The 27,359-nt window shown below is 39.7% G+C and overlaps 1 protein-coding gene across 3 annotated transcripts in view; it reads left to right on the plus strand.

Annotated features, from left to right (window-relative positions):
• The window catches only part of LOC126190801 (ubiquitin-conjugating enzyme E2 T-like), a 283,350-nt gene that overhangs the window by 75,490 nt on the left and 180,501 nt on the right, over positions 1-27,359 (plus strand). The window contains exons 4-5 of one of the 3 annotated variants that reach the window (XM_049931356.1): positions 19,434-19,484; positions 23,104-23,296. In XM_049931356.1, the coding sequence (XP_049787313.1) occupies positions 19,434-19,484; positions 23,104-23,196 (144 nt within the window). In that variant the 3' untranslated portion in view covers positions 23,197-23,296. Of the gene's footprint in view, positions 1-19,433; positions 19,485-23,103; positions 23,297-27,359 lie in introns of those variants that run through there. The other 2 variants (XM_049931353.1, XM_049931355.1) reach the window with 2 other exon arrangements.

Below are 27,359 nucleotides of genomic sequence, written 5' to 3' on the forward strand. Positions count from 1 at the left end.
ATTACAGTTTCGCATCCTACGTATCTCCTGCTTCACTGCTTCCTTCTTCACCCAAGGAATGGAATAGGTTTGTTGTGAAAAGGTAGCGTGGAGAATGATATTCATATGATACATGTAACCTCTTATCACTACAGGTTTGCTGGAGAAAGCAAGAACAAATAACGATAGTAACTCTGCCAGTTCAGCCTTATGGTGTTCACCAAGGCAACCAGATTCTTGTGCATTGTTGTAAATCTTAATTGACATCAGGCAAATCACTTTCTACATTTACTGACTGCTATGTTTAACTTAAGATTCTGACAGAATCTGCCTTGGTGTACTTGAGTATGGATTAAAATTAACACCATTTATCTATCTAGAATATTCAGTAGACAAGTTCCAATTTGGAGGCAGACACTTACATTCCCCTGTCATAGGAACTCCATGCCCAGTAAGCATAGCACTGCAGTGGTTAATAAAAAGGAAATGAGAAGAAAAGAAAAGTTGAAAATGTGGGAAGAAATGGTGAATAAAAAGGGGTTTTAAAATCGTTAATGACCGTGAAAAAGGGAAAGAATGAAATACAAATCGGACTTCGTATTACAGAAAAGTTATCGGACTTCGTGATTCGGAAAAGCTATTGTTGGGGTGGTCCTAGCGGTGTTTCTAAGCAAAAGTCAAACCAATTTTCACTACAAAAATTATGTGAAAGAGAACAGAGAATAACAAAATGTGACTAACAGGAGGAAATGGGGTAGATAAGAGTTCATCCTTTACCATGTTAACACGTCTTCTCTTGTGTGGCGTCCAGGTCTTGTTCTCCAAAAATTGCTTCATTTCTGTGTGAAAAGTGGTAGCTGCTCCGAAATTTTGCAATAAATTTCATTGTCCAGGAATTACTATTGTATACAAAAACCGTCTTGATATTAAATGCAATGTATTTTACGTTGCTGCTTCCATCCTCCAAATTTCATATAAACTTGCACAATACGTCGGCACATCAATAAGTTTGTTCGTCTTCATCCGACCAAGACTAGCTAATAAGTAAGTTAAGCTTCCGCTCTCAAGTGACAAAAGCCGGATAGAAAACAAATAGAGTTATAATTTTAGTACTTTCATTTTCTTATATATTTTCTCTGCCGTCGAACGCTCATACCGCTGCGACGGTATAATTTATATCTGAGGGAACGAGTGTAGCGCGGCGAAATTCAAAGTCCCGCTACAGCACACATAAATCATTCCCAATGAAAAACATGCACTCAACTTCACAATGAAATACATGCACTCAACCTCACAATGAAATACATGCACTCAACCTCACAATGAAATACATGCACTCAACTTCACAAAGAAATACATGCACTCAACAACTCTGTTCTCAAATTTTGACTTCACCTGTGCCTGCTTTTCTGCTGTCTGTGTATGGGTGCCAGTAGCCCCTGACACAATACAATTTTGCACTGGCAATATCGGTATCTTAGTAGTATCACAGATCCTTTTGAAAAAATGACTTGCCAAGACATTCATTTTTTTCTCCTGTGTCTATAATAAAATGGTTGGTATTACACATAATAGTGTGAACTGTGCCTGAACCTGTTCTTCAAACTTTTGTGTATGTAACATATCATCATCATCATCACACAATTCGTTGCATGTATGTTGCCCATCGTTAATAACTTAACACGTGTTCTCATACCATTCCACAGTCACTGCGTCTGAGTAGGATAAGGTTGCCTTTAATTTGTTGACTGATTTAGAGTTTGGAGATTTCTTCAGTGACCTCAACCGTCTTGTAAGTTCGAAATGTTGCTGTGGCCAACCAAGAGATGGTTTACATCTACATCTATACTCTGCAAACCACCCTGAGGTCAATGGCAGAGGGTATGTCCCACTGTACCAGGTATTAGGGTTTCTTCCTGTTCCATTCACATATGTAGCATGGGAAGAACGAGTGTTTGAATGTCTGTGCATGCATTAATAATTCCAATTTTATCCTCATGATCCATATGTGAGTGATAGATAGGGGATTGAAGTCGATTCCTAGAGTTATCATTTAAAGCTGGTTCTTGAAACATATTTAATAGACTTTCTGAGGATACTTTACGTCTATCTTCAAAAGTCTTCCAGTTCAGTTCCTTCAGTATCTGTGTGACACACTCCTAAGGATTTAACAAATCTGTGTCAATTATTGCTGCCCTTCTATGTATATGATCAACATCCCTCTGGTACAGGCCCCACGCACTTGAGTAATATTCTAAAACGAGTAGCACGAGTGATTTGTAAGCAACCTCCTTTGTTGACTGATTGTACTTCCCCTGTATTCTACCAATAAACAGAAAACTGCCATCTGCTTTACCCACGACTTAACCAATGTGATCATTCCATGTCATATCCCTACAAAGTGTTATACCCAGGTATTTGTGTGAGTAGGCGTGAAGTGCAAAGTTTTGCATTTCTGAACATTTAGAGCAAGTTGTGAATCTGTGACCCAATTTGAAATCTTGTCAAGATCTGACTGAATATTTATGCAGCTTCTTTCAGACAGTAACTCATTATAGATAACTGCATCAGATGCATAAAAGAACTGATTTTACTATTAATATTATCTCCGAGGTGATTAATGTACAACATGAAGAACAAAGGTCCCAACACACTTATCTGGGGTACACCCGAATTGAATTCTACATCTGGCGATGACTGTCCATCCGAGGTACACCCGAATTGAATTCTACATCTGACGATGACTGTCCATCCAAGGTAACATGCTGCATCCTCCCTACCAAGAAGTCCTCAACCCAGTCACAAATTTCACTTGATACCACATGGGATTGTACTTTTGTTAAGAGGTGTAGGTCTGCTACTGAGTGAACTGATTCTTTGGAAATCAAGAAATACTGAATTTACCTGATTGCCTTGGTCCAAAGCCTTCAGTATGTCATGTGGAATAAGTGCGAGTTGGGTTTCGCATTATCAGTGTTTTCTAAATCTGTGCTGGTTGGCAGTTAGGAGGTCATTTTGCTCAAGGTACCTCATTACGCTTGAGCTCAGAATACATTCTAAGATTCTATGACACATCAGTGTCAAGGATATTGAAAAGTAGTTTTGTGGATCACTTCTACTACCCTTCTTGTAGTCAGGTGTGACCTGTGCCTTTTTTCTAGAAATGGACACAGTTTTTTGTTTAAGTGATCTATGATAGTTAATAGTTAGAAGAGGGGCTAAGTCGGCTGCAAATTCGGTATAGAATGTAACGGGGATTCCATTGGGCCCTGGAGCTTTGTTCAGTTTTAATGATTTCAACTGTTTCTCAACACACTGACACTGATTTCACTCATCCTTTCAGTCCTACAGTCATTAAATTGGGGCAGTTCTCCTGGGTTTTCCTTTGTAAAGGAACATTTGAAAATGGAATTCAGCATTTCCGTTATTGCTTTGCTACCCTCAATTTCAGTTCCTGTCTCATTCATTAGGGATTGGACACTTTGGTGCCACTGACAGCCTTTACATTCAACCAGAATTTTTTTGAGGAAAGATCACTTGACAGTATTCTGCTACGGTTGTCATTGAAGGCATCACACATTGCTCTCTTGACAGCCAAACATGTTTCATCCAGCATCTATCTACCTATAGTCCTATGCTTCGTTTTATACCTATTACACAGTAATCTCTATTCCTTTAGAAGTTTCTGTGCAGTGACTGTATACCATGGAGGTTCTCTCCCATTATGAACTGTTCTAGTGGGAACATATCTATTCTGTGTATGCTCAACTATTCTTTTAAACTTGAGCGAGAGTTTCTCTCCATGCTCCTGTCCTGTGCTGAAAGTTTCAAGTTCCTCATTGAGATATGACGCTACTGAAAGTTTATCTAGTTTACTGGACATTAAAAAATAGGCATGTAAAACATGGGCTTATGTGAATGCAACATCGTTGTGAACACACATGTACACAGACTCAATTTTTATATATAAATATGTTTTACTCTGTCAGGAAACTTACAGCAACTCAATCACGTGCTGCACAGGTGACAGGATACAAACTAATTCATGGCGCAATCATTACCTCATCACATTACATAGGTCTCTCAATAGGAAGAATCTTCAGTGATGTGGAATGAGTCAGATTAACAAAAAGAAGTGAATCATAGAGTCTTAATGTGTGTGCTGTATTAATAGTAAACTATTGTTGTACCTGTATTATTTGTGTTTATACCTGCTAAATGTAGCCCACTAAATTAGAAAGCAGGCCAATGCTTTGAAGGAAGCTGCTAATGCTTGAGTTCTATGATCTTCAGAAGTGCACTTGATATTTCATCATATATGTGAATCTTCAGTGACAGCAACTGATTTAGTTTTGTGGTTGCATGGGGCACAATTCTTGAGGAACACCAGGTGTTGAAAGTTCTGGATATTTGTGTATAACACTAAATTCTTTATTTAACTTGTCAACTGTTGACATTCATGAGACTAGCGCACTTACAACAATTCTTGTGTCTTCTGAAAAATGATATTGAGGCAGTATTAAGGAAGAAGAAATCATTATTCATGAGCTCCATTAGTGGATCACTACTAGTAAATTATGAACAGCTTTGTATTTTAATGTTGCACATGTGGGTTTGCAAAATATCAAAATAATGGTAATGTATACTATGTTCATTCATTTCATACCAGCCTTAAATTGATTTAAACTTTGAAAACTCCAGGTAGCAATATCAACATACCGTAAAGATAACTCGCTAAATTGCTGACAGGCACAATTAAGACACTTACACATTAGCTTTTGGCCACATCCTTTACTGGAAAAAGAGAAACACACAACATTCATTCACACAAGCAACCACAACTCACGCACACCTGACTGCCAACTCCAGCAGCTCGGGCCAGGCTGAAACTATCACGTTGGATGGAAGCAGCAATCTGGAGTGGGTGGGGAAGGGGAAGGGATAGTAGTGTATTGGTGAGGGAAGAGAGGAGCTCTGTCAGGTGGAGTGTGCAGGGACTAGAATGGTAACAGGTGCAGCATCAGGAGGTTGTGAGGCAGGGAGGTGGGTAAAACATAGCCAAAAAGGAGAGGAGCAGGGAAAGATGGGCAGGTGTGTTGGCAGAGGATGGGAGACGAGAATTGGAAGGTGATAAAACAGAGAGGGTGGAAATTGTTAGTTGGAGTGAGTGGGGCAGTATGTTACTTTAGGTTGAGATGGGAATAATTGTGGGAAGAGAGTGTGTGTTGTGAGGATAACACAGTTCAGGAAAGCTCGTAGTGGAAGGGAGGATCCAGATGTCTTGGGCAGTGAAACAATTATTGAAATGAAGTATATTATGTTCAGCTGCATGTTGTGCCACTGGGTGGTCTACTGTGCTCTTGGACACAGTTTGGCAGTGGATGTTTATCAAGGTGGACAGCTGGTTGGTGGTTATACCAATATAAAAAGCTGTGGAATGATTGCAGCACAGCTGGTTTATGATGTGGCTGCTTTCTCAGGTGACCTGGCCCCTGGTGGGGTAGGATAAACCTGTGATGACTGGAACAGGAATTGCAGATCGGGCAGGTCTTGCTCCTGGGTCTTCCACAGGGCTATGATACCTCTGGCAAGGGCTTGGAATTGGGAGTGGCATAGGGATGGACAAGGATGTTGTAGAGGTTCGGCAGGTGATGGAACACCACTTTAACATAGGTAAGAAGTAACTCGGGTAGGATATCCCTCATTTCAGGACATGATGATAGGTAGTCAAAGTCCTGGTGAAGGATGTGGTTCATGTGCTCCAGTCCAGGGTGTACATATAACCACCTCCTTACAATATCTTGTAAAATAACGATTATTGAGGCAGGCATGCTTATTCAAGTGACATAGCTCCCACTGATTAATTGACCCTCCCTACCTAGTTGTAGATTGATAGACTAGTCATGGTGACCACATACCCTGGCTTTCTAGAGCTCCATTTTTCTGCACTCTTACGGTGTTTACAAACAATATTAATTAAATGAGATTTTGAAAAGGTATGCTATCACAGGTGACCAATGGCTTGAACAAGTGATTGAATCTGTTGTTGGCACTAAGAAACTTCACTCTGTCACTTAAGATCAGCATATTATTCTGTAAATTCTTAAAAGATTTTGTTATGAAATATGCATGTGTTGCAAAGTCTCTGTTACCATTTTGCAAATGAGAAATGTACAGTTGCTTGCTAACTCTTGTGTCCAGTCAGTTAAATCTCAGAAACAATTTGATTGTAACTTTTTTTTTGTTAAGAATGATCTGTAGCATCATCTCTCCACTGTGGCTTATTGTAATGAACAGTGTTTCTATTCCACTGTAACAGTGTTTCAAAAGGTAAATTCAGTGAGAAACTTTGGACAGTATTTGCCTTTAGAAAGTCAAATTCCATGTACTGTGGATAGAAACAATGAAGTTATTAGATAGGGTGGGGTGGGATGGAAAAGAAGAGGCGAGTCATTCCAACCACACCTTGGGAGGAAGCACCTGTTGGCAAAAATATTATGTACAGAAAATGCAGATAAATAAGGAACTTTCATTTCTCATCTGTGTGTTTTTGCAAATGTCATCAGTCTGTACTCCATTGGGTCTTCGTCTCAGTGTTTTCTCATCTCATAGAATCCAGGAAAGAACTTCGAGTCACCTGTTACCCATTCACCTGGCTGCATGTCCTACCATGCTCCATTTCATTTTCATGACAATCATAATTCTATCTTCCTTTTTAGTTTGTTCCCTAATCCATTTGTTTGCTTTTATGTCTCTCCAGTTAATTCCCATCATACATCTCTTCATTGCTCACTGAGAAACACTCAATTTTAGAATGATTACTTCATTGAAAGTCACTGTCCCACTCCTGGAAGTTAAAACTGGTTAGTTTTGAAAATATTCAGTTTATTTAGAGATCATCAGGTCACCAATAGCAAACTTTAACACTGTAGGAAAAGATAGATTGCTGCTTACCGTAAGAAAGGTATGCTAAGTTGCAGACAGGCACACTTAAGACACATAATAAAGCATCTGGCTACAGTGCTCACCAGCAAAAGAGAGTGAGACACACACACACACACACCATTTGTACACAAGCAAGCACACCTCATGCACACATGACAGCCACCTCCAGCATCTGAGGCTGGAATGCTAAGTTGACATTCCGGCCTGAGATGCGGAAACTGTCTTTTAATTATGACTGTCTGCAATTTAATGTGTCTTCTTTATGGTAAGCAGCAATCTATTTTTCCTAAATTGTTTATATTCCTATCTGGGGTGTATGTTGTTCAATTTCAAACTTTCCACTACAGAAACATTTGAAGATTAGTTTCGAAAACATTTAGTTTATTCAGTGCACATCAGGTCATTTTTGCTGTTCTCTCTATTTCTTTTGTCTCACGTAGACATTGGATCGTATGAATAAAAAAGGGAACATTCTCCAGATGAACTTCATTTGGAGCTAGTCACTGAGCAGGCCTGATTAAAATCTGAAAACTTGTGCTATAATTTCGTTGTGTTGCTACTTACAATTTTAAAGTAAGCACTCAAAACATGCAGCTGAATCCTCCTGTGCTTCATTTCTATGGTATAATGGAAAAACTCCACTAACATAATTCTCATCGCTATGACAGATGCCTGAAATATTATTGGTCACTGTGGTTACTAAACGAAATAATTAATCTCTTCCACTGAATTTTTCAAAACAGCTCCATTGCCGAAGTCTGTTGCAGGCTTTCAGACCAGGAGCTTCTGGATACTCTCCAATCAGGTGCTTCTGGATTCTGGAATGCTGTTATCAACCATGCGGTAATGCCATATCATTCATTTTCTAAAATTAATGCATTACAGTGGTTATCTCTTTCTATCTGTCATATATCTCTGTATCCTAACATCATATACAGACCCAAGCCATGAAGCACTGACACTAGTAAACATTTTACTGTAATCTCATGTTGCCTGCACATTTGTACTAGGGAAACCTTTTCAGTTAATACAGTACTAGGGTAGTGGCAATCAGGGTATCAGTAGCAGTTGTAGTGTGTACTATCTGAAAGAGCGCGTGTGTGTGTGTGTGTGGGGGGGGGGGGGGGGGGGGGGATAGTTCAATTGACCTAACTGTTTAGGAAACATGAACAACATGCATGGATCAAGATTGAAGAGGAACATAGGTGGTTGAAGTGCACAACAATGAACAATGTTTTCAGGGACTGCATGAGGTGTATGGTGATGCAGCATTTCCATATTGTATGGTGGTGAGATGAATGAAAATGTTTCGGAATGGTGGGTATGTCATTGAAGACTGGTCCCATTCAGGATTTCCACTCAAGAACTTGAGAATTGAACTTTTGCCTCCCTTCTGTAAGTGGATTGCCGTTGGACTACATCCCATCAGCTTTTATGAAAATGCACGATGCCGTATGGCGAATCTCCTGCAGAAGCTCCTGTGTAAGTGGTTGTGGAGATACTGGAACATCCATTGTATTCACCCAATATGAGTCTGTGTGATTATGGCCTGTTCGCCAAAATGAAGGAAACTTTTCATGGCATGCATTATGACACAAGAGGCGACAACATCCGTTGCCATTGGGTGTTCCTTGTAATGCGGAGTGATTATATTGAAGGCATGTAAAATGGTGAACGTCTGTCAAAAAAGTCTGGTATGAATTATAATTGTGTTGCCACTACTTTTCATCTAAGCCATGTACATTTGTCTCTATATAGAGATTTCATGACTATGAGCACGCGACTGAGGGGCTCCCGCCTCAAGTGGAAACTGATACCCTGATTGCCACTTAACTTTTACATTTCTAGTGCTATGTTTGTGGAGAACTGGAGCCACAAATTTGCTTGTTGGTAACATGATGAAGAATGTCTGAAACTGTCAGTGGCACATTTGTCTGGTGTATACCTAAGTCTTCTCCTGCAACAGCCTTAATACCTGGATATGGTAAATAGTGCAAAAATACTTTCATTTTTGCTTTATTTGAAAGGGAACCCCCTCTTATTTCATGGTTTTTGGCAAGGAAATGATTTGCCAGCCAAAATGTTTTCATTGTTAACAGGTATAAACTTGTACACTTTCTTCCTTCACTATTTCTCTGGGCTACGTATATCTTTATTCACCTTCAGAGCAACATAAATTCTGCCATTTTTACTTAAAAAAAAAATCTCAGAAAAACATAACCTCAACAGAATTTAGCTTGAAGTATGCTACGAAGCTCACTCCAAAAACTGGAGAATGTTCTTCGCATTGAGCAACTTCTCCCACATTTTTATTCAAGCTGAGAATATTCTCAGGTTAAATATATTATCTGATTTGCTTTAATCATGCAAATCTGAGAATGTCCTCCGAAGTTCTGAGAATAAAGTATGTTCTCTGTTTTGTTCATATGACCTATTATTGTTGATTGCACTAATTACACTCATCAGCTTTTTCTACAACTCCATTATCGTTCGATGGAATTTTCAGTGAAATATCTGAGGTCTGTAAGCTGCTGGCACGATATTTTGTCACGGAGTCTTCCAGCTTTCTTTGGGTGAATTCTGGCAAAAATACACTGAGCTTCCCTATTTAAGTCCCCACTGACACATGCTTGGTGTCCCCAATTGTCATTGGACATGCTCTTCTTTAGTGCATCACCTCTGCAGATGTGTGTGTGCTATACGACATACCCTCTATGGTTAAAGTCTTCTCATAGATATCAGTTCAATTGTCATTGCATGGTAAAATCGCAGAACAATAACACGTACAAATAGCACGAAGTTTTTTTATGATGGCATTCCAAACAGAATCTAATGAGAAGCTGCCGCCCTGACTGACAAGGGACTCTGTCAGTCATGTTTTCACTAATTCGTTGATGATTGATCCCGTCTCCGGCCATCCTGATTTAGGTTTTCCGTGATTTCCCTAAATCGCTTCAGGTAAATGCCGGGATGGTTCCTGTGAAAGGGCACGGCCGATTTCCTTCCCCATCCTTTCCTCACCCGAGCTTGCGCTCCGTCTCTAATGACCTCGTTGTCGACGGGACGTTAAACACTAATCTCCTCCTCCTCCTCCGTTGATGATTGAGCCCCAGAAGTTTGATACATGGGCCAAAAAATCTGTTTCATTGTATGTCATCGTATGACTAGTAGAAATACAGAAAAGTCAATCAAGGTGGCAGCTTCCACTTAGATTTTACATTGAATCTTGTCGTAGAAAAACTTTGTGCTGTATGTAGCCAGCATCGTTCTGAAATTTTGCCATCTAAAACTTTCATCACAGTGGGCGCATGGCTCAGGACACATTTTGTAGGTACATGGTGAAAGACCCTCCCGATATGGTAAAGTTAAAATTTATTAAAAAAGAAACAGCTATAATGACAGAAGCAAGGACCAACCATAAGTGTCTGCAAAGACATTAATTATGAATGTGCAGTAAGGTGGAGACAAATGAGCAAACAACACCTTTCACTTTTCTTTGTACATGATTTTGTTTCACTCTCTTGTATGTACAAGGATTGTATCAAAAGTAAGGTTGCCATATTTTTTACAAATAGAAGACATTGTTTATTGTTATTAATTTATACATTGTTGAAAAGCTTACACTTTTGTCTGGTTTTCAACATAGTCTCCATTTTTTTTTTTTTTTTTTTTTTTTTTTGACACACTTTTGAAAATGATGCTCCAGCTTTTGTGTTTCTACGTCGAAGAAGTCTCCCGCCAACCCATTGAGAAAGCGTGTGACTTCTGCCTGGACTTCATTGTCGCTCTTGAAGCATTTGCCACCTAAGTGTTCCTTTAGCCTGGGGAAGAGGTGATAATCACTGGGTGCTAAGTCCGGGATGTACAGGAGAGGGGGCATAACAGTTCACCAAAATTTCTTCAAAAGCTCCTGTGTTTGACGAGCGATGTGGGGTCGAGTGTTGTCGTAAAGAAGCACTATTCCCTCCTTCAGTCGTCCTCTCCAGCGATTCTGGATTGCTTACCTGAGCTTGGTCAATGTTTCACAGTATCTGTCTGAGTTTAGTGTCATCCCAGGTTGCATGAAATCGATTAGGAGTGTCCCTTTCTGATTCCAAAACACTGTCGCCATAATCTTTCCTGCCAATTGCGTTTGCTGGAATTTCTTTGGTGGCAGTGAACTGGAATGATGCCACTGACGAGATTGTTGTTGTTTTGTTTTGGGGGTGTAATGAAACACCCACGTTTCATCTCCTGTGACAATAGAGTCCAACAACTTCTAGTTGCCTCCCTCCTCACATTGTTGGAGAAATTTGCAAGTACAGTCAAGGTGTTGCTCCTTGTGTCTGTCAGTCAGCATCCGGGGGACCCAGCGAGCACACGCCTTATGATAACCCAATGTTTTGTTAAAGTTCTTTCAATTGTGCCATGGGAAGCTATAGGAATGCATTCAACAAGTTCATGGACACTGACCCTCCGATCTTTGAGCAGCTCACTGTTGATCTTCTCGACAATTGCATCCGAAACCGGCGGTCTTCCACTCCGTTCTTCATCGTGAACTTCTGTGCGACCCTCAGTAAAAGCTCTGCACCATTTGTGGATGTGCTGACTGGACATGCACTGTTCACCGTAACATGAGTCAGTTGCTGATGAATCTCCATGGGCGGTAACTTCCTTGCTTGGAGAAACATGAGTACTGCTTGAACCTTGCACTTGGCGGGAGCAGTGATCAACACTTCCCTCTCTGATGGCTACCAAGCCAACACTGAGCGACGTAGCGAATAGCGGACAGACCGACTTGAGAGTGGAGGAACCACTGCACATGGCACTGTTGTCGGATTTAGCCTAGCACCTTCCCTTGAGGGTGTAGCTCATTTGGAACCTTACTTTTGGTACAACCCTCGTAGAAGGATGGTTAAGATGTATTGTTCGAAGTATGACTGGCTACAAGTGTTTTGTATTATGTGTGATTCTGAATAAGAGAAGACTTAAAAACAGTATAAAGTATTTTTATTGAAGCGAAGTGGAGCCAGGTTGGGAGGATGGTCGTATTTCGTAAGATTAACAGAAGTATAAGAACCTTCAGAAGACGACAAATATAATTAAAATATATATAGTGATGAAAACACACACACACACACACACACACACACACACACACACAAGCGGTAAAGTGAATAAAGAATAGCACAATGCCATACACGCCAGAACATCTACTAATAATGCAGATGTACTATCCTTTAATTTTTTCCATTTTAATTATATATATTTTTTTATTGTTATAAAACAACTATCAACCTAAGTGCCACGACATCTACATCATACACTGCAAGCCACCTAATGGTGTTTGGCAGAGGGTACTTTCGGTTCCACTATCTGATCCCTCCAACCCTGTTCCACTCGCGAATATCAAGTGGGAAGAATGATTGTTGGTAAGCCTCTGTATTGGCTCTAATTTCTCGAAATTTCTCCTTGTGGTCAATTTGTGAGATATATGTGGGGGGAAGCTATATGTTTTTTGACTCTTCCTGAAAAGTGCTGTCCCGAAATTTCAATGGTAAATCTCTCTGTGATGCACAACGTCTCTCTTGTAACGTCTATCAGTGGAGTTTGTTTAGCATCTCCGTAATGCTCTCTCGCCAGCTAAACGATCCCATGATGAAACGCGCCGCTCTTCATTGGATCTTCTCTCTCCCCTCAATCAACCCTACCTGATAGGGATCCCAGATAGATGAATAATACTCAAGAATTGGGCGAACAAGTGCCTTATAAGCCACTTCTTTCATCAATGATTTACATTTCCTTAAGGTTCTTGCAATGAATCTGAGTCCTGTGTCTGCTTTTCCCACTGTCTGTTATATAGGATCATTCCAGTTACGGTCGCTCTGGATAGTTACGCCTAGATATTTTATGGCAGACACTGTCTCCAGCTGTTTGTCATGAATAGTGTAGCTGTACAGTTGTGGATTTCTTTTCCTATGTATGCACAATATGTTACATTTATTTACATTCAGGGTCAACTGCCAGAGTCTGCACCATCATCAATTGTCTGCAGGTCATTCTGCAAATTTTTACTGTCCTCTGGCATTGTTGCTTTGGTATAAACAACTGCATCATCTGTGAATAGCCTTAAAGAGCATCCTGCACTTTCTACTAGAACATTTATATATATTGTGAACAGCAACAGTACTATCACACTTCCCTGTGGCACTCCAGATATTACCTTTACATCTGTCGACTTAGTTCTGTTAATAGCGATGTGTTGAGTTCTGTTTGCAAGAAAGTCTTGAATCTAATCACAGGTCTGCTCCGATACTCCGTAAGTTCGTATTTTTCTCATGAAACCGCAATGTGGTGTCAAATGCTGAAATCAAGGAACATGGCATCAGCCTGAGTGTCGTTGTCCACTACGCTGTGGATCTCATGGACGAACAGGGCGAGCTGAGTTTTGCAGGATCTCTGTTTGCGGGATCAATGTTGATTTTTATACAGCAGCTGTTCATTTTCCAAGCATGTCATAATTCTTGAGTATAAAACAGGGCACCAGTTGTAAGTAGGGTATGTTAACTATTGTTATAGTAAGAAATTTCTGTGATGTTGTTATTAGTCATTCAACCAATTGTATTTTCTGTTTACATGAATCACAATGGGGAGCAAGTAAAGCAAAAAGGAAAAAATTCAGGAGAAAATTTTGGAAAGAAATAAGAATTGGGCCCAGGTTTGCATGGTTAAGCTTGTTAGAGCCTGTTTTGATGTTGACAGAAACCTTTTCCACATTATTTCCTTCCTTGAATTTTACTGTGGAAAATTTGCAGGAATTTTTCAGTGTGATACGCATTGTCAGTAAAACATAAGGAGTTGTGAAACAACAGTTTGCATATCATAACAGACATAAAACAGGCTTTGACATCGTGTAATATTTAGCATATGACGTTTTAACTTCTTTTGTGAAATTTTTATATTCGCATATTCATACAACATGACAGAAAAAAATATGTCCACTGTTGATAGCAATAGCGAAAATGCTATCAGCCAAGATGGCGTAGAATTGCACGATTAAACAATTGAAGTTCAGGTGCCGTCCATGCCTACCACAGAAAGTTTAAGTAGGTCAGAGGTAAGTGTAGCAGGACCCGCCAGGGTAGCCCAGAGCACTGCTTCCTAGACACAGGTAGGCATTCTGGCCCCGGATCAAATCTGCCCCGCGGTCTAATGATGAGGGCCGGTGTGCTGGCCAGCCTGGATGTGGTTTTTAGGCGGTTTTCCACATCTCACTTGGTGAATACCGTGCTGGTCTCCACGTTCCGCGTCTGTGACACGACTCGCAGATGTTTGAAACATGTTTGCACTATTCCATGGCTTACACTAGATGCAGACAGCTGGGGTACACTGATTTCGTCCCGGGGGGTACGGGGTGGCAACAGGATGGGGATCCGGCCACCCTTTGAAATTAACATGCCACGTCTGTTTAACCACAACGGCAGACCCCATAAGTCAGGATAAATGCTTGGAAAGAGAGAGAGATGAGTGTCGTAGGTGTGAGAAATGATAGAGATGCTCCACAGCAGAATAACATTGACGACACAATGTCACGCATCTCCCAGAGTTTTATACCGCTCAGGAATGAAACATTGGAGAGCAATACAAATATGAATCTTGACAACATACACATTAACTTGGAAAGTAAAGCTGACAGCAACCACAGTAGTACAACTGATACAGTGCTATGGCAGTTATTTTTTAACATAAACATAAATTAGATAATATGAACACCAATTTCAGTGATATGAAACAAGATATGAATACCAAAACTGATAGTTCGACACAAGATATGAACACGGTAAAATGGCAACAAAACACTGTTACACAAGATCTAAATACAATGAAACAAGAACAAAAACAAGTATTCAAGGATTTGCAATACATGGTCTCAGAAGTTCAACGACTTAGCAAAAAATTTTTGCACTGAAATTGAAAAATTGAATGATATGAGAAAAACAATTAAAGAATGAAGTGATTTCTGAAGTTAACTGTAACATTACAGAGTTAAAACAGAAGGTAGCTTCTTTTAATGACCATCAAGATCTAATAGAGCAACAGATAAAGAAAATCACATATGCGAACACAAATATTGAAGCCACAGAAAACCAGTAGTGTTTGACAGTAAAAATGGTAACATCTGTCGTTAACAAACTAAACAAAGACTATGGTAGTGTACCTCAAGCTGTAGAAGAGCTTACTTTAAGGTTAGCAGCATTAGAAGTTGACTCAGCATGTGCTAAGAAGGAGAGAGAGAGAGAGAGAGAGGGGATCAATGAAAATCTAAGTGATATTATTAGTCAAGCTGAAGCAGGTACATTAGATAAGGGTAATACTATTGCAGAGAAGTTAGTAACCAATTGGAAGTTACACACAAATGTAGTGGAAAAAGCTATTCAGAAAAAAGAAAATGAAATAGTCAAAAAAGTAAACATTAACATACAAGCCGCGGAAGGTAGGATCTGCAATCTTCTAGAAGAAAATATTACCTGATCTCGAAATATACATGTAAATAATTCACTGGCTACAGTGAACAAACCACAATCTGTCAGTATTTATCCACAAATTGTCAGGAGTCCTACAGCAGGTACCAGTGACAGTTGTAGAGTGCAAAATGAAAACTTACCCACAACTCCAACACCTGAGCAGTTACCAACCGGAATTACAGGTAACTACAATAACAACATTCTGTGTTCAGACTTAATGACCTTTCTAGACTCTGAGAAGCTCATCTGTAGAAACCAACACGGTTTTAGGAAACAGTGGTCATGTGAGACACAGTTGGCCCTCTTTGTGCATGATATACAACAGGCTCTAGATACCGGCTCCCAGGTTGATGCCATATTTCTCGACTTTCGAAAGGCGTTCGACTCAGTTCCGCACTGTCGCTTGCTCCAAAAAGTGCACGGTTACGATCTATTTGATGATATATGCGGTTGGGTAGAAAGTTTCCTGACAGACAGAGAACAGTATGTCATCCTGAATGGGGTGAGTTCAACAGAAACAAGTGTAACTTCAGGTGTGCCCCCGGGCAACTTAATAGGTCTGCTGCTTTTTATGATTCACATAAACGATCTGATTGATGGTATTGACAGCGGCATCAGACTGTTTGCCGATGATGCTGTAGTCTACAGGAAAGTAATATCACACAAAAGTTGTGAACAAATCAATGAGGATTTGCAGAAAATAAATGTGTGGTGCAATGACTGGCAGTTATCTCTCAATATTAGTAAGTGTAAGCTGCTGCATATAACAAGGCGAAAATCCCCATTAATGTACGAGTACAAAATAAATGCTCAGTCTGTGGAAGCGGTAACATCTGTCAAGTATCTGGATGTGACTATTCGAAATGATCTCACATGGAGGTGATCATATTACACAAGTAATGGGCCAAGCGAACTCTAGATTGCAGTTTATTTGTTGAATCCTGAAGTGATGCAGTCCTTCAACAAAGGATATTGCTTACAATACGTTAGTTTGTCCAGTCTTATAGTATTGTTCATCTGTATGGGACCCTTACCAGTTGGGTCTGATTCAAGACATTGAGAAGGTTCAAAAAAAGAGCAGCAAGATTCGTGACTGGTACATTTAGCCATCGCGAGAGCATTACAAATCTCATAGATAATTTGAAGTGGGACACACTTGCAGACAGACGACGCGCTAAACGGAAGGGGCTGCTCACTAATTTCCTAAATCCGATCTTCGCCGAGGATGCAGAGCGTATATTATTACCACCTACTTTCAAATCGGGGCAATGATGGGGGGAGAATATGACTTTGGCGCGAATTGTGCCCTCCGCCACACACTGTTTGGTGACTAGCGGAGTATAGATGTAGAACGTAAATACAACAGAAAATGCTACGTGTCTATCAACTATTTTTACAGATGAAGGTGTGTTGAGACAGCGACAGTTTCCTACATTCACTACCGAAGGTAAAAGAATGAATCCAGTAGTATCTATCAACGCTTTTCCTCATGTATTTCCACGCAACTGGAAGGAAGCACAGAAAATCAGATTTTTTGTGGGATATACGCAAGGTGACATTCTTTCACGGGCAACTGAAGTGGCCAAACATTGCAGCACTTATATACAATTTGAACAAGCTTTCCTTGACAAATACAGGTTTGAGGCAATACAAGAAAGACTCAGGTGTGAGGTTTTCAACCCCGCACAATTCAATGGCAAATACAGTAGTCTACGTAGATACTTCGAAAAATACCTGAACAAGACACGCTACTGGAAGAACTCAATATCACAAGTAGACATATTAAAAATTTTGAAAAGTCGTTTACCACTGCACATTAGAGAAAAATTAGTCACAACACCAGATCACGACTCTGAATGCTCTCTGTCAGTGCTCGATTCTATCAACTTAATCTGTGACGTGTACCAAACAGAGCAACAGAAAATCGGGCACAACAACTTAGTTATTTAAATCAGTCAGCAAAATGTGATCCAAATTCACAGCAGGGATGGTACACACAACAAAGTTACATACCCAGAGGTCACGAGAACAGAAAAAACAAATGATTTAAAAGAAATTTTCAAAACAAAAGGAGTAATTTCAATCCACCATCAAAAGGCCATATGTCGAATATAAAAAGAAACAGTCAACCACAGCAGTGGCTGATACTTGGCAACAATGCCATGCTTTATGTTGTAGCCAATTTTTGGGCCGCAAAGTAACGGTTCAGCAGTTTTTGCTAATAATACGAGCACTCACAAAGGAATGTTACGAGCAGCCAAAAACACAAATTGGCGAAGTACTCACATTGTGCAACTAACTGAAATTACTCCAGATTATGAATTAAGTCACACTACGCCATCTGAAAACCCCAACTGATTGTAGTTAAGCCCCAGGCTATGGACCTCTCGAAGTGGGGGCAAAGCAAAATTACAAACATGTTTCATAAGATTTGACAAACAAGGTAACATCAAGGATTATTTATATCAGCAGATACAATGGATAATATCCAGGAAGAATAAGTACAAGCAGTCATTAAGGTGAAAACATTTAATATTGACACACAGTTAACTTTAGATACAGGTTCAACTACCAACCTAATGTCAAATGCATTTTTCTGTGAATTGAAGAAGGGAGGCAAATTCCCAACATTTCCTGTCCAAAATTGCAAGGTGCAAACGGCTACAGGCAGGAAGACTAAATTGGTTAAGCATCAGGCACTTATTCCATTACAAATTGAACATTTTACAGTGAAGTGCAATTTTCTTATAATTGACAAACTTAATCATCTTACTGGCATAGACACATTTAAAACTACAAAACACAGATTGACATGCCACTTTTATGTAAAGGATCAGATTTTTTTCTATTGATTTAGTCGAAACACCTGATAAAATTAACAAAAACAGACCAAAGTCTAATCTATTAGTACAATATTCCTTTCCAACTGTATATTTCACAAACAAATTTCATCCTGGGCAAGAAGCAAGCACTGTTGTTAGTCATGAAATGGTAGAGCAGAAAATAAGTAAATCATTGATAAAAAAAAAGATATGCAATGACAAGGACTTGTTATTTAAGTATGAAAATGTTTTCAGTAGGGAGCCAGGAGTAATCAGACTATAAATATAAATTTGAAGTTTATCCACATGAAACATTTTGTGTAATATCATATCCTATTCCATGGACAAAATGAGAGGCAGTAAGGGAAGGAATCAATCATATTATTAAATGTGGAGTTATACAACCTTCATTTTCACCCTACTGTAGTACAATAGTAGCAGTAAGTAAACCAGATTGATCTGTAAGAATAGTCCTCGAAGCTGGAGGTATCAATAAGATTTTAGTACCAGTACACATAAGACCAGATAACTTGGACGAACAACTGTGAAAGTTTTACAATATGTAACACTTCGGTATACGCAACTCAAGGTGTCCTACTGGCAAATAAAGCTCCACCAATGAAGTTGAAAATATACTGCACATTGTTTGTGGTGGCAGAAGTGTTCTACCTTTTAAACTAAACATTAGCGCAGGCATATTTATATCTGCAGTGGACAAGGTTGCTTAGCATTAGCAAAGTCACTATTTATGTAGATGACATGCTAATGGCCACGACAATTGGTTAGAACATATCAGGCTGATTGAACAGGTACTTCAATGATTTGCAGCTTATGGAGTAACAGCCATTTTGGTAGGGAGCAAGTCAGATTTTTAGGACATGTTGTGTTGGAACAATGTATATTACCTGAACTGAAAAAAACTTTATGCCTTATGCAACTGTCCAACTCCAGGGGATAAAAGAACAACTAAAAGCTTATTTAGGACTAACATCCTTTTTTCGTAAATTTGTACCACAGCAACTGATGAACAGTGATGCACTACTCAACTTGTTACGAAAAAATAGGCCCTGCTTATGGGATGATAAGTGTCAGGTGGGCTTTAATAACATTAAGCAGGCATTAGTCAATGCAAACATTCTTAGCCACCATGACATGTCTAATGATTTTTTTTTTCTATGCACAGATGCCTCATCTCAGCGGCTGGGGGCATGCTTGTTTCAGATGCGAGAAGAAGGTAAAGAAGTCATCAGTTTTGCTAGCTGAACATTACCAGAAGCAGAAAGATCTTACTCTGTGTCATAATTAACTGTAATATGAATATTTAAAAAGTCTGAATATTTTTTGTGGGGTAAGAGTACCAAAGTTTACTGTGACCATCAGTCACTGTCATTTCTTTTAACATGGAAACTATTGCACCGTAGAGTATCTAGGTGGGTGTCTATATTTACAAGAATTCAATTTACACACACAAAAGTGCGCACGGAATTTATAAGATACACACGTGAAGTATGGGGACATTATGGAGTAGGAAAATGTACTGAATTATTTTCAAAATTTGAGAAGGCGAGTCCTGCATGTAATAAGAAAGTGCGCCATATGTCAAAATATACGGAGCTACACCCAGCACTCACAAAAAAATCCTCTAGATACAGTATCCCTGGACATAGCTGGTCCATATCGAAGAAGTAAAGTAGGAGTAAGATATGTAGTAGCACTATACAATATTTTCTTGAAACATATCAAAATGTATGCCTTTAAAAATGCAACAGCCACAAATAGACAAATAATTGAGGAAGACTGAGAAGAGTAAGTAAACCAAAGGTACTACTACTACTAACTGATAGTGCTTAATATTTCATTGGCAGAAGTGGAAACAATTTATGACCTCACAGGGCATAAAACATGTATTAGTAAGCTTTTTTCACCCTGAAGCAAGCCCACTAGAACAAGTTTTTGAAGAATTTAACCGGTTTATTAGGACATACTCCCCTCACAAACACACCCAGTGGGTAGAATATGTAACTCCTCGAACTTATCAATGACCTTCCACATCCTTCAACAGGTTTCACACCCAATGAATTGACACTCCGGAGTCGCCCATACCAAAAGTATTCGCTACAGAAATGACACTACAAGACAAATACACTCCTGGAAATGGAAAAAAGAACACATTGACACCGGTGTGTCAGACCCACCATACTTGCTCCGGACACTGCGAGAGGGCTGTACAAGCAATGATCACACGCACGGCACAGCGGACACACCAGGAACCGCGGTGTTGGCCGTCGAATGGCGTTAGCTGCACAGCATTTGTGCACCGCCGCCGTCAGTGTCAGCCAGTTTGCCGTGGCATACGGAGCTCCATCGCAGTCTTTAACACTGGTAGCATGCCGCGACAGCGTGGACGTGAACCGTATGTGCAGTTGACGGACTTTGAGCGAGGGCGTGTAGTGGGCATGCGGGAGGCCGGGTGGACGTACCGCCGAATTGCTCAACACGTGGGGCGTGAGGTCTCCACAGTACATTGATGTTGTCGCCAGTGGTCGGCGGAAGGTGCACGTGCCCGTCGACCTGGGACCGGACCGCAGCGACGCACGGATGCACGCCAAGACCGTAGGATCCTACGCAGTGCCGTAGGGGACCGCACCGCCCCTTCCCAGCAAGTTAGGGACACTGTTGCTCCTGGGGTATCGGCGAGGACCATTCGCAACCGTCTCCATGAAGCTGGGCTACGGTCCCGCACACCGTTAGGCCGTCTTCCGCTCACGCCCCAACATCGTGCAGCCCGCCTCCAGTGGTGTCGCGACAGGCGTGAATGGAGGGACGAATGGAGACGTGTCGTCTTCAGCGATGAGAGTCGCTTCTGCCTTGGTGCCAATGATGGTCGTATGCGTGTTTGGCGCCGTGCAGGTGAGCGCCACAATCAGGACTGCATACGACCGAGGTACACAGGGCCAACACCCGGCATCATGGTGTGGGGAGCGATCTCCTACACTGGCCGTACACCACTGGTGATCGTCGGGGGGACACTGAATAGTGCACGGTACATCCAAACCGTCATCGAACCCATCGTTCTACCATTCCTAGACCGGCAAGAGAACTTGCTGTTCCAACAGGACAATGCACGTCCGCATGTATCCCGTGCCACCCAACGTGCTCTAGAAGGTGTAAGTCAACTACCCTGGCCAGCAAGATCTCCGGATCTGTCCCCCATTGAGCATGTTTGGGACTGGATGAAGCGTCGTCTCATGCGGTCTGCACGTCCAGCACGAACGCTGGTCCAACTGAGGCGCCAGGTGGAAATGGCATGGCAAGCCGTTCCACAGGACTACATCCAGCATCTCTACGATCGTCTCCATGGGAGAATAGCAGCCTGCATTGCTGCAAAAGGTGGATATACACTGTACTAGTGCCGACATTGTGCATGCTCTGTTGCCTGTGTCTATGTGCCTGTGGTTCTGTCAGTGTGATCATGTGATGTATCTGACCCCAGGAATGTGTCAATAAAGTTTCCCCTTCCTGGGACAATGAATTCACGGTGTTCTTATTTCAATTTCCATGAGTGTACAAACAAGCCAGGATTACATTCAAAAACAGGGCCAAGTATAGAAAGAAAATTTATAATAAGAAACTGATAAGTGTTACACAGTTTTTTGAAGGGTAACGAGTCCTCTTGCAGACGCACCCTGAATCGACAAAAATTGGCAAACTGAACAAGAAGTGGCAGTTACTCTATTGAAGACCATATATAATTTCCAAAATAACTTTCCCTGGAATGTACAGATTAGTCTGTGAGAAAACAGGGAGAGACAAGGGTCCCCACCCTGATGAAGACATAAAAGCTTTTATAGAATGATGAAGCTAGGTAGCATTTTTCGTTCTGTCACAAGATAACGGTATATAATGTACATACCTCTAAGGGTAATGGTTTTTTCTTCTGGGGTGTATTTTAGGATAAAGTAATGTGTAAGTAATTCTTTTGATTTGTACAAGTAAGCATAAAATCAACAGGAATGAGAAGTAATACACCGCTTCACGTGAAGCGAAAGTATAAACAAAATTGCCTTATGGCTCAGCTGTGCACACTCAACAATACGTGGTTATGTTAGTAGTAGGAGACAAGGCATTTGACCTGTAGGCATGTGCGACAGACTGGCAGAAGGCACAACCAAATAGGAATGCGATATGTACTTCGTATTTAAGTTAGATACTTGTAAATGGAAATACTAAGCAATTACATCTAATGTCTAACTAAGGAACCTATTGATATATGTACACAGAGATTTAATTAAATACTAAACTATGTACAACACACTTACAAGCAAAAGGAAGAATTATGAAGAAATATGTGATGTGTCAACTAACAAGAAATGATAAAATACCGTAGGGAATGTCAAATAATTCTCTTTGCAGGGTAAATGATCATGAAGGGTAACAGAATAAACAAATGTCTATAAATTTAAACGAATTATGGAAATATCTGCGGACGGATGTAATGACCAAATTTATCAGTGGCCACCGAGTTACATAATGCAGTAAGTTTTAGTTTTAAGTTCTTTCTTTCAGGCATCAGTGTATCGTCGCGGTGCAGATGAAGAGAATTACTTCAAGAATAGCAGGTACCAAATGAAGAAACGGGCCACACCTCGAGTAAACAACTTAGTTGTAAGGATATTTATAGAAAGGTTATAAGGCAATCAAAAATAAAAATTTGCATTGTCACAGTGTACCTCCGCGACATTTATCAGTAGCTATTCGCTGCAGAGTACACACTAACATTTAACCCTGTGATTTTACAAAAACCAATTAATTTTTATTGTGTGACATGAAAGCATAAATAATGACATTTCCAGGTGTTCGAGAACGAAAGGTGTACGATGGTTGAAACTCCTTCATACTTAATACTCAGCTGCACGTGGATTGAAGTAAGCACCAGTAGCGCATGAAGAAACATGATAGGACATGAATAATTAATCGGTACACGTCATTTCCATGAAATAAGAGTTCCTTGGCAACTAGTCCATGATTGTACGAGTAACATTTCCTCATAAATCCTTGAACCAGTAGATGAGTATTTCCTTCCTTTCTTCCTTCCCAAAGAAAGGAGGCGGCGCCAAGCATAGTTAGGCCTGCATAATGTTTTAGTCACATTTTGAATGTTTTTTTTTTCTTCTCCTCTACCTAAGGAAGAAATGAGCTCCCATAAGTGATAAAAGCCTATCTATGAAATGAAGTACAATGAATCATATGCTTGTATTGTACCATAATGTGTTATGCAATTAATTTGTATATGTGATGTGAACAAATGTAAGTTAAAACAGCCGAAAAAACGGTAGTAACAGAACCCAGTTAATTAAAAATTTAAGACATTTTAAAACTTCAGAAATTTATGTTCGTAGTATAAGCGACGTATGGAATGTCAAGTATAGGTATAAGCTATCATGTTATATATTGTTGTAACTCAATACTTGTATGGATTTTCATTGGAAACCCAACTCCATGTAAAGGAGTGAACTTTAGAGACAAGCAATTTATGCAATGGTTTGGACGGTGAAGTGTGGTGTCATTAACATACATGTGCAGTGAAGTACTCTCTGAGTAGTGTGTCTCTCAATGCCTGATACATTAATAAGTGAACTAGTTATTTGAGCCAGTACTTACCTCGTCGACAGATGCTGTTGGCCTGGGTTCTCTACACTGAAAATGGGAGTACGATGGGTAATAATGATGCCCGGACCGTAAAACTGGAGATCTTCTGACACAGCGTCAGATTTTGAACAAACACACACACACACTGCACCCAGAATGAAGACAAATCCCGCAGGAATTATTTAATATGTAATACTCAGATGAAAGTATGTAATACACAGATGAAAGTATGACACTCAATGTGAAATTGACACTAAGAAAAAGAGTGCACACGTGTGATGGTAGCAACTAGCATGTTGACCATAAGCGGCTCGTACTGAGCCACCAAACCTACTAGTGCGCAAGCGCTAAACCCGGCAGCTAGGCCGAAGCAAACTGAACATTACTGTCAACGCTAAATTCAAATATGTACTGAACTATCATATTATCTATATAATCTTTCAATTTCTGGTAGAACTTTAACATACATAGAATAAGCTGACATATCCATTCCATTAATTTAAAGTGAAGCGGACAAGAAAAGGGCATCGACCCCTATCGGCAAATAAAGTTAAAATTTATTTTTTTAAAAAAAAGGAACAGACAAAATGACAGAAGCAAGGATGCATCGGCAAATACATTAATTATGAATGCGCGGTAAGGCATAGACAAATGAACAAAAAACATCATTCACTTTTCTTAGTACATGATTTTGTTTCACTCTCTCTCGTATGTAGAAGGATGGTTAAGATGTATTGCTTGAAGTATGATGGGCTATGAATGTTTTGTATTATATGTGATTCCGAATAAGAGAAGACTTTATAACAGTAAGTGTTTTTATTGAAGTGGAGCCAAATTAGGAGGAGTTCCTTCATCTTGTGAGGCACTGATGTCCTTGGAGTCGGTTGCCTGCATCTACGATTGTCCATGGTCCTGTTTCGAAAGATTAACAGAAGTATAACAGCCATCAGAAGATGACAATTATAATTAAAATATACTTAATGATTCTAGCGTTAGAAGGTTTTTTTGGCTTTTCACATTTAACCAAATATAACATTGATGTTGATAATTCATGGCAATGTTTGCCGACAAGATAAAGAATGCAACCTTTTAACACTAGATTGCGTACTCACGGCAGTTCTCCTTGGCCGTTTCTTGGTACGACTTGGAAAAAGAGAAAAATTAATGAATGATCGATGATGCGTCGGTTCTCGATTGTGTTTAGGAGACGTACGGATTGATTGCGTGAAAATAGTTTCTCAAATGACCTCTTAACCCGGATTGCTTTCACGCAATCAGACTCTTCAATGAAATTACCTAAGGGACCTATTTGAATAATAAAAAAAATTGGAAATGATTGCAAAACAGTGAAATTTTGTAAAAAAAGTTGTCAGATCGTAAATTGAACACGTTAATGGTCTCCCAAATACAATCGACACACCGCGATAAAGAGCGAACCTGTAACAAAGTTCATTTAAACATAAACATTATTTGTGGTTAATTTAAAGAAAAGAATAAGCATAGATTTTCTGTACAGTGGAGGAAAAGTATATTTTTAAAGAAGAAAGGCGTTAAACTATAAACATTACCAAATTTACAATGAATACAAAACTTACATTTTTATGTTTTTCTCATACATGGAGCAGTCCAACAATCGCTGCTTCTGTATGTGTGATATTTTGTAAAAATTAAATGTCCTAGCGTGCGCGTAAGTATTTTTTATCGTCACAAAGTTTACAAAAGCGTTTTTGTTTTCTTGGTGATAACGTGGTTTTTCACACCAAAAGAAATATAACTTGTAGCGGTGCTACACAACACGTCTTAACAAGTCGGCAACCAAACATCAAAGGTAATGAAGTACATGTTAACATATCGGCGACCAGAAGTACAACCAACTATAAAGACTCTAGAATTTTCCTAACAAATGATAAATTGTTCTTTCTTCTGTTTCGCAGCTTCTTGCTATCAAGTGCTGCGGCAATGATTTTAAATATCTGCGCCCAGCGAGTCATAGTATTTAAAAGTACCTTTTAAACGCTGGCCGCGCGTCTTGGTGTAGGCGAACGTTATAAACAGATTTCGTTTTTTTTTTTTTTTTTTACTTTCGTGTTGTCATGCTTAGTATCACTGCAAACTACAGCTTGGTGGCTGTCCTTTTCTCATATGCAAAATGTCTGAAATCCAATAATATCACATGATGGACACACACATAAAAAGTGATGTAAGCTAAAGTGAATGAAGAATAGCACAATTTCATACATTCACAATATTTATAATGACAGTGGCATGTAAAGTGCCCGCTGCCCCACACCGTTGGGTGGCTTGCGGAGTATAAATGTAAATGTAGATGTAATAATGCAATTGTACTATCCTTCATTTTTCCTAGTTTATTTATGTATAATTTTTTATTATTATTATCAAACAACATAGCCTCTGTGCTGGTTCTGTTGGTCAATTTTGGAATGACCATGCTGGGAGGCAGCTTAACAGCTAACACAGAGAGTATGACTCAACATGACATTTACGTGGTGAGCGATAATTACTACTTGCAGTACTGGAATTAAAGCATGAATTCTTGTTGAAACTAAATTTGGTGCCATGAAGAGTCTTCCTCACAACTTAAGAAAAATACAATGCAATGTACCAGTACTGAAGTTACACAAAATGTATTTTGCTGCAACTTGGTGCTTAACAAAAAGTCAAATTCATTACACATATTGTTGAGGCATGAGTAAAAATTACATGTCCTTTTTGTTTGAGATCTAAAACATAAGTACTCTCAAGCGAGATTGAAACAAACATTGTAAAAAGAAATTAATATTCTTTTGAAATTGTCCTTTGTTACAAGGATAATGTTAAAAGCCTATCTTTGCCGTCTTCTGCGCCAATGTACCAATTTCTTATTACTAGTGAGGAACAGAAAACATTCATATAAATTAATAGTGCGAGAAAAAGCAAAAAGGTATTACAGAATTGCCCCCCCCCCCTCCCCAACTGTACTCTGACATTGTATGGAGCTGTACAGTGTTAGGCAGTATAACATGATTAATCAGTTGATATCTAGTGTGTGTACTAATACAAGTAATTAAAAGGAAAACAAGTTATAAAAAAGGGGTACAAATATCAAATTCTGTGTGTATTCAACAACTCTTGGTCAAGTCTCTTTCATTATTGTGCCCACACACGTGGCAAGTAGTTGGTGGGCTAGCACCGTGACTAACGGTTGCGTCCTCGTGGAATACTTTTAACTTGTGCATGTCCTTATCATACAGAGTGAAACAGCGAAGTTGTCGTATATTGAACCGTGGATTCCTTCACAAATAATTGTTCATTTCTTGGTAACGGTGTGTGTGCTTGTGAAAATTTCGATGCTGTGAGAAAAGACCTCCGATTTTACGGTCTGGGACCCATTGTTAACCCATTGTAATGCACTTATACAGTAGAGAGAAATCTGACGATCAGTACCTTACAATAAGGTAAG

Source organism: Schistocerca cancellata, chromosome 6 (genome assembly GCF_023864275.1).
Source record: "Schistocerca cancellata isolate TAMUIC-IGC-003103 chromosome 6, iqSchCanc2.1, whole genome shotgun sequence".
In the NCBI taxonomy this organism is placed as follows: Eukaryota; Metazoa; Arthropoda; class Insecta; order Orthoptera; family Acrididae; genus Schistocerca; species Schistocerca cancellata.